Source organism: Hordeum vulgare, chromosome 7H, assembly GCF_904849725.1.
Source record: "Hordeum vulgare subsp. vulgare chromosome 7H, MorexV3_pseudomolecules_assembly, whole genome shotgun sequence".
In the NCBI taxonomy this organism is placed as follows: Eukaryota; Viridiplantae; Streptophyta; class Magnoliopsida; order Poales; family Poaceae; genus Hordeum; species Hordeum vulgare.
In genome coordinates this window covers 166411978-166421195 of record NC_058524.1, presented here as the reverse complement: position 1 = coordinate 166421195, position 9218 = coordinate 166411978, and the positions used below count along the sequence as shown (strand labels likewise).

The 9218-nt window shown below is 41.1% G+C and overlaps 1 protein-coding gene across 1 annotated transcript; it reads right to left on the bottom strand.

Annotated features, from left to right (window-relative positions):
* Positions 1-206: 206 nt before the first annotated feature.
* On the bottom strand, positions 207-4507 carry LOC123407280. Its single transcript, XM_045100382.1, has 10 exons — positions 4275-4507; positions 3494-3740; positions 3173-3385; positions 2396-2476; positions 2232-2318; positions 2045-2140; positions 1878-1931; positions 760-1785; positions 631-670; positions 207-535 (listed from the first exon to the last, which is right to left on the bottom strand). The coding sequence occupies exons 2-10, from the start codon at positions 3731-3733 to the stop codon at positions 387-389; spliced, it is 1986 nt and encodes a 661-aa protein (XP_044956317.1). The 5' UTR covers positions 3734-3740; positions 4275-4507; the 3' UTR covers positions 207-386.
* Positions 4508-9218: the final 4711 nt, after the last annotated feature.

Sequence of the window (9218 nt, the reverse complement as noted above, 5' to 3'; positions counted from 1 at the left end):
TTTATTGCCTCAAATTTTTCAGGTAATATTTGGATGTGACTAAGTACACAAATAAATTTTGTCTTGATTTTTTTTCATTTCAAACTTCTTTTTGGCCCCAGGAGCCGAAATGCATTTCTGCTTATATACGTATTTCTTTATGAAGGGAGTGTATTCTATATATACAATTCGATCTATCATAGCCCCAGAAAAGATGTTTATGAGTCTATCTGCAATCACATATATTTGATATACAATTGTGAAGCTGACAAACAACACCACAGTTTCATGTTCTCATTCTCATCGCACAAGAGCACACTAAACCATTTTCGCAGCACAAAGGGGATGAAATGTCATGATATACAGGTATACAGTCTGACAGGCTATAATAATAGCTGGAAGTTTTATCAAGCCATGGATACTTCAAGGGAGGACTTCGCAAGCCACAGCAACCCAGGATCGTTCCTCTTCAGCACCAGGTAGGTCTCCGCACGCCCAATCTCATCCGAGACGACATCCTCGCAGAAGCCAATCAACTCGAGGACCTCCATCGCAGCTGGTTTTGAGAGGGAAGGGGAAGAAGACAGTTACTCCTAGTGTACAGCAGAATTTTAAGACTGAAGTGGCAGTTTGCAGAGGTAAGAGATGTACCTTTGTAATTCACCACGCTCCTTTGGAAATGCGGATTGGTCTAGAAGTTTGGAGAGAAGGATAAGGGTTAGCAATAATTTTTCTCAGCACATCAAAAGACAAAGCATAACATACAGAAGCCAAGCATACCTTGCGCAATCTTCTATAACGAATGTCGTTCGGGTTCTCTATCACATTCTTGATAATTTTGAAGAGTGTTTGAAGTGCAGAGGCTGCCTCTGAAGGTGTTGCTTGCGACCGGAGCATTTCAATAGCCTTCTGGAGGCGCGAACAGAGGGCTGCCACTGGCTCTTCTATTCTTTGCAGCTCATCGCTCTTTAAATTAGCAGCATGATCGTCAGGGTCAGGTTCAGACTCCAAAATTGAGTGGTTTCTGCTCTGCCCAATCTCCGCTTGGATCTTATTTCCAGATGCCAAAGCAGCTCCACAGCTACTAGCATCCGGATCAGGCTCTCCCATATGCTTCTCATCAATGCTCACCTTCTGGTTTTGAATAGAGCTAGAGGAGTCATCAGGATCAGGTTCCGATTTTAGAACTGTGGAGTCAGTTCTCAGCTCCATCTCCACTTCCATCGTGTTTCCAGATTCCAAGACGAATTCACTAGTACCATCATCAGGATCAGGTTCATTATCATGCTCACCATCGATCTCCTTGTTAAGCATGTCAACATCTGCAGTATCATCAGGATCAGGTTCTAGGCAACCAACAGAGCTTTTCTTGGCATTCTGCTCTGTAGATGCTACAAAACCTGCTGATCCTGATGTCACAATTGTTACATCAATAGGCATGGCGTCATTATCATCTGGGTCTGGTTCCGCCTTCACATTTTCCAGAATAAAATCCTCACCAGCATCATCCGGATCAGGTTCTGCTTGTGTACCTTGCACATTATATCTCTCCACAGATTTAGTAACACTACTGTGGGAACTCCCCAAATCTGTTGATGATGCACTCAAGAGACGCTGATAAGCAGCTACCCCTGGCAACACACGGGAACTTGCCAGTGAACTCGATCGCCCTCCAAGCTTGTGACCGACAACATGAGCTTCCGGTTCTAAATCAAACTCATCTTCATAGGAATCAAATATTTTGCGGCCACTCAGCACATGTCCACTTGATTTGGTCCAGTCCAAGGACGCAGCTTCCTCATTCAACTGAACAGAAAAATAACTGTAAGTTGAGGATCAGGTGAAGTCAAAGTAAGCAGATGGCAAACAAAGGTAACAGGGGCAGCTAAATAAAGAACCTGCTTATTAAGAGCGAAAAAGAGGGCATCATGCTCAGAGTGAACCATATGTGCCTGGAATCAATGAATAGACAATTAAAAAGACGAAAAAGCCCGCAACTATAGCAAAAAAGGTGATCCGTATACGAAATACAAATTCTATGGAAATATAAAACCAAAAAACTTACAAGTTCATGGAGCAGAGTTTTCTTGATACTTTCATATTTCCGAAATCCTTTCAAATCATCAGTCCGTAGGCGAAGGGATATCTCCTCTCCCATGTTCTATATGAGTAGCACACAATATACTCTCAGAAAACAAAAAATGCTGCGTGATGAATATTAATTGTACTGTATTAGAATAACTTATATTCACCTTATTGAAGCCAAGAATGCATTTCGGACTAACACCTACATATCCCACTGGTGCCATTTCAGTCATGATTCCCACTCGCCATCTATGCTGAAAAACGCCCAAAAATTAACTGTGTCAATATGAAACTACACAAAGAAACAGACTTGCCACTTGAAAATTGTTACCTTGTTCATGATCGCAATTATGCCGGGGTCACATGCAAGCATGTGCATTCTTTTCAGAGCTTCCGAAGGTGGTGGATTCAACTGGCACCCAGAAAAACAAATAAGGGCACAATTTTAATTTAAGATGCCATGATTGGCCTATCCACGATTAGAAAAATCAGATAGGAAGTTGCTACTACAAGCATCCATTTACTCCCTCCGTCCCAAATTAAGTGACTCAAAAATGACTCAGTTTTATACTAACTTTAGTACAAAGTTGAGTCACTTTTGAGTCACTTATTTGGGACGGAGGGAGTATTTAACAAAGGGTACAGAGAAAGTAGGGTTTTTTTAGGTAACACCTGACAGGATCAAGGAGTATAACATAGATTTCATCATTCTAGAAAGTTAGTGGTATGAGATGGAAATAGTTTCAAAATTATGTTCATTTATTCTGGACTAAATTAACAAATTAGCAGACAACATGATTTGGGGTCTTCAATGCTCTCATATATAGATATTTGTTTAAATTACGCAATCTAGTTTTTTCGTACTTTGCAAATCAATATCTATGACATCACAATGCTGACTACTGGAATGATCCAATGGAAAGAGCATAGAACTATTCAAGCAGGAAGCCAAAAATGTAAAGGTACAAAGTACCATGAGCAGAAGTAAGATTTATGATAGGTTGACATATCATAGGTCCAAAAGAGCAAACCGGTGTCATGATTGTTATCCAATGGATCTGGATCATGAACCGAAAAACATATATGGGGTCAGAAAAATTTGACTAACCTCAACCCCAGGTAAGTGAAGTGTCCTAAAATCACAGAAGATGTATTGCCCCTGTGGAAGTTTCAGTGAAACTCGGGGCCTGCCTGAAGATCGTTGCCTCAGCCGCTGTTCTTCCTCTTCAAATCCAATTATCCGCATATCTGGGTTTTTTCCATTGTCTGATACTTCCTCAATTTCATCTTCAAATACACCCATCATTCTAATAAGCTTACCCTGATGCACGAAAAGAGAGAGAAAGGTGCATAGAAATGATGTCATTCACCATTGCATTAGCAAACCCAACAGCATGTTGAATATGCATGCAACTCACTCGCATCTTACCTCACTGATAGCGGCTTCTTTCAGTGTTAAGCTTGAATGGGTGTCTGAAAATGGACTGATCAGCTTGGAACCTTTGTTTGCAGATTGCGGAACTATGAGCTTCAACGTCTCTGGTTTAACATTAGTCAAATCCTGGAGCAGTTGCCCAAATTCCTTGATCGTACATCTTGGGTCTGCATCAACGTCAAGTTGCCTGCCTCTCCAAGTGACCGATATTCGAGCTATTCTCTGTTCATCCATTTTGTTCCTGACAAAAAAAAAAAAACACCTTATGCTGTCAGTTTATGTGTTTGATATCGACAACCAGAGCGTCATCTCACCAATGTTATCAGTGGTGAGGGAAGATAGAAAATTAGCCATGAAAATAAGCTCAAGGCATCCCGCTAATTGCTATCATCCTGTACACTAGTCCTAATTTCCGAGATTCCATCAGAAACAGAGGAAAAAACTGGAGGCTCCATTGATTATCCGCGCAACCAAAATAGGGCACAAGTCCCACTGGTATTGCTACCCCAATACTCCCATGTGATCTTTACCGAAGCTGTAGAAAACTAGACTTACAAATTAGTACTACCACCACAACTGAATACTTATTGGAACCCAAAGACTGCCCCCAATTCGACCAAACTTGCCGGCCTGACCGCAATTATCCGGGCTAAAATCGCATCAGGCATCCGCCGATCCAACCAAAGCGAGCGGCGAAAGGGGAAATCGAGGCGAGCGGCGAAAGGGGAAATCGAGGCCTGCGGGTAGAGGCGGTTGAGCGACCGTACGCACGCACCTAGGCAGAGGCCTCTCGCCGAGTCGGGCACCACGGAGCAAGCGGCCGATGGAGGAAGCGACGGAAGGGGAAGTGATGGGCCGCCTCCCCGGCCTCGGGTGTGGGTTATTTGGAGGCGAGCGGAACGTTCGAGAGCGCAGAGACGACGAGGACGATGCCGTCGGCGGTCACACGGACCCCGGGTTCGGTGCCGTCACGGCTTCCGTCGCTCGCGTCATCGCTGACGGGCTGAGGGGAAGAATAGGTTTACGCCTCCGTCTGTACACAAAAGCGCCTTTTGAACTCGATGTGTTACTTGTCTTACATTTTGAACTCGATGTGTATCTATATAGGCACGTTTTAATGTTAAATACTCCTTCCGCACCGAAATGAAATGTACAGGTCGCTGGGAATAGATTCCGACCAAATGAAAATGGGTAAATGGACCTTTATGTCCCTAATACAAATTTTAAATCAGTCATCTTCTTCCTCGCCGTCTTCCACCTCTGCCTCCGCCTCCGCTTCCGCCCCCGCCCTCCACCTCCACCTCCACCTTCACCTCCGCCTTCATCCCCGTCCTCCACCTCCACCTCCACCCTCGCCTAGGCGACCCTCCTCTCCCACGTCCAAGGTCTCCTCTTGGCCCCCGTGTGCCCGCTGGTGGAGGCGAGCTGGTGCTCTGCTGCTGGCCGTTGGTGAAGGCGAGCTGGTGCTCTACTGCTGGTGTCTGGTGAAGGCAAGCTGATGATCTACTTTCACCTGCAAGTGGAGGTGAGTTGCACTCACTCTGCATCGATTTGATTATTATAAACAATTTGATGATCATAAACTAAGACTTGCATAAACAATGTGAGGAAACTTTGAATCATAAACAATCTGAGTAAATAATTTGATGCTCATAAACAATATCGAGTAAGAATTGTTGTAATCATTTGAGTAAGTTTTAGACAGAGAAAACTTTGAACCTTTTGCTGGGGTAGTGTGAAAATCAGATGGAGTACTTGTTGTAATCAGATTTAGCAAGGAGTTTGTATCTCAGGACAAGCATTTCAGAATTATATGAACTATTACTCCAGCATAAAAGAACCATTACAAATCTACACCGCAACGAGATCTTGGAGCATACCTCGGGGAGACATTGTTGGCCTTATCGGTGAGGACGCGTGTGACGAGGCTCCCAGCGATCACCCGCCCCTTGGAGATAGCCACTGCTGTCATGCAAAGGTCAAACTGTCAATGTCGAACTGTCAAGGAGGGCAGAAGTGTCTTTTCTCTAAAAAAAAGCTTCAGTTTCACAAACTTGTACATGATCGTCCTATTAGTCCCTAAGAAAAATAAAAAATAAATATCTGATGATCTTAGAGAACTATTGAAGAATGCATAGCAATTACAACGAACAGACTAGTACTGCAATTTAGACCATTGCTACAAAGAGAATGTTTAGTACTCCACATTCTAAATTCTGATGATCTTAGAATTGGAGTAAATTGGAACCATAATTTACAATTCAAAAGGAGCATCAACACATTTTTTCTATTTCTTCAATCTTTTTTTATTCTTCTCAAGATATGTTATGTCCTAAGGTCAATTTGTAGCAGGAATAAGAAGCAACAACAATCTAAGGTTAATTTGCAAGAGACCAGCAACAAGAGTACTAAAAAGCAACAATTTGATATGACAACAACAATTTGACATCATCAAGATGAGTAGCAATACATGACACCAACAACATCAGTAGCAATACATGACATGAGCAATACTTGGAGAACGTGGTTGTACCAGACCTCAACTGCACTCCACCTGCAGATGAAATGAATGAAGATCGAGTAGTTGAAATGGATGAAGATGCAGTACTTCAAATGGATGAAGATGCAAGTATAATTACAATAGCATTTTAGACTATTTTCAGTTAACTATAGCATTTCAAACTATTTTCAGTTAACAGTAGCATTTCACTTGATCATTTGATCACTTGATCATTTGATCATTTCAACAGTTTTTTAGTAGGAGTATTTCATTTGATCGTTTGATCATTTTTTCTTTATTGCATTCCATCGTGCAGGTGTTGAACAAGCAGTTCAAAAAAGGGATAGCCTTGGTGATAAGCAAAAATATGCTACTTATGTTGCATTGCATACGTTGTGTATGAGTAGAGGGGGCAAATTTAAGAGAGGTGATAAGAAAAACATTGCTGACTTTTTTGGAGTAGGTGTATGGAATATTCAAAAAGTTTGGAGAAAGCGATGAGGCAAATTCTATAAGGTTTGGAGGTTGATGTTTCCAGTCAGAGAAAAGGAAACTATGCAATAAAGGCAAATGACATCAACTTAGACCAAATCCCTACAATCCCTCTGAACAAAAGGTCTACTATCAGGTCACTTGCTGAGCAACTCAGATGCATCCCCATCACACTCCACAGGAAGTTCGTGTTGAAGTTGATAAAGAGGCATTCAAACTTTGTGAAGCCAATTCTGAAGGAAAAGAACAAGAAGGATAGAAGGAAATTTTGCTTGTCAATGCTCGATGAGACAATAATAGAAACTGGAAGGCCTAAATTCAAGACCATGCACAACATTGTGCATATTGACGAGAAATGGTTCTATATGTCCAAAAAAAATAGAAACTATTATGTGTTGGATGAGGGGGGAGAGCCTATAAGAACTATACAAAGAGGTAGTAGTACTCGAAAGGTCATGCTCTTGACTGTTGTTGCTAGGACAAGGTGGGATAGTGAAGGAAATGTGATGTTCTCTCGTAAAATTGGAATTTGGTCGTTTGTGAAAGAAGTTCTTGTTCAAAGGAGAAGCGACAACAGGCCTAGAGGGACAATGGAGACAAAGTCCATAAAAGTTAATAGGCAAGTGATGAGAGGGACCATGATAGATAATCTGCTGCCAGCAATACAATCAGCTTGGCATGAGAATGATGACGGTAAAACCATCTTCATACAATAGGATAGCGCAAAGCCTCAAACCTTTTCCAATGACCTAGAATTTTTAGCAGCAGTCGAAAGCACATGACTCAACAAGCTGAACTGAGTTTTCTTATCTCATGTGAACAAGAAAATACTCGAGATTCTTGGGTTGCGACAATCAATACTTACATGCCCTCAAGGGGTTTACGCAAATGCCCTACGTAACCTACAACCAATGGAGAGAGTTCACTCATGGAAGAAGTGTTGCTTGAGGTGATGCTTGAGGAGCCCATTATTTGTGTGGAGTATGTGTAAACCCTAGATATGAGGCTTGTGTAGAGTTTGTGTAACTCCTTGTTTGTGTGGAGTATGTGTAAACCCTAGAGATGAGGCTTGTTGATATGCTTGAGATGAGGCTTGTTGATATGCTTGAGATGGGGCTTCTTGTGATTATAAGTATGTGTGGAGTACGATCATTTGTGTAACTCCTTGTTGTGATATGTTTGTAAAAGGATTGTTTTGTTTGTTTCATTTAGTTTCATTTGGTTTCATATAGTTTCATTTGGTTTCAGCTAATTTTATTAACACAAAAGGTTTCATTTAGATTTAATTAATGGAATATGCTTTAGATGCTTGACAAGAGAAGGGGAAAGAGGAAAGAAAGAAAGAAGAGAAAAGAAAGAGAAGATATTTAAGGAAAAGTTTCAGTTAAATTCAATTAAAGTTTCAGTGAAATTTAGTTAAGGATAAGTTTCATTTGAAATAATTTGGTTTCATTTGGTTCTAGAATTGGATTAAGAGGGAGAAGACAGAAGAAAGAGAAGATAAGAGAAGAGAAAGAGAATGGAAAGAGAAAGAGAAGAGGGAATAAGAGGAGTAGACTACAATAGCTCTCCTCTTCTTGCAAGTCCCACACTAAACTATTGCTTGCAAGTCCTAACTTAACAGTAGTAAATGACACAAATATGTACTACCAAGCCTTGCATTTACAGAAATGAAGTACTCCTAGCTGTATTAAATGGGCTAGTACTCCATACTTATGCATTAAAAACATATTTTAATTAAATTGACTACTCCATACATATGCATAATGAAACAGATTTTCATTATGGGAGTACATCCTTCCATTAACAAAGAAGAGAGCAAACAAACAGTAAGGGTACACAAAACATAACAGTAAGAGTAATTAAACTTGCAAACTGATTTTTTTTGGTTAGAACGCTTGCAATATGTCCAGTAAGAGTACATGTTCATAATCTAATCCAAGTGTATGCTTAGAGGAGCGTGTTTACTCATGCAGATTTGCTTGCATGTTCAGAATGTGAAGTATTCAGAAGCATGTTCGGAACACTTGCGTGTTCAGAATACTTACTAAAACTATCGTTAAATGTTGACAAGTTCAATCTTATTCAATCTTGTTAAATACTCCAAGCGAAATTACTCCACACATAATATGATATGACCCCATGTGAGGTCTCTAATGGCATTGTTAATATGATTAACCATGGCAGAAAGGAGAAATGTATAGTGCCAGCTCTACACGAGGGAACAAAGAAATGTATCATTGTTCACAACACCAATCAGACAGTGCACCACGTGAGCAAGTTCTATCATGACAATAGGGTGTTTTTGGCTGTTAAACAGAAACTAGAAGTCGGGGTATCTTCCTTTCGCGATGAGTTATTGCGTGTGTTCCGTCGAGAAGCTTTAAGAATTGCTTTGTGCTTTTGGCAAGAGATTGGAGATGTCGTCTCTAATTTGTTGCTGGTCTCTTGAAGATCGTCCACGTACTTCTTTTTGTTGGGTGTGCGTGTTGTTTTCGTGGTGATTGCATCTACAAGATCGCGAGCGCCACATCGTCTCAGGTGACACCGTACCGTGAAAGATTGAAAAATTTATTCGCGCCGTTGATTCTTTGTTGACGGTCGCATCAAGTGGTATTCAGAGCAAGGTTGATCACGGTACAATTTTTTTCTCCTACTTTTTTGATCTAATTGTTTGAGAGATGGTGAAGTCACAACATGAGAAATCTGATCATGAGGAGGGTGACG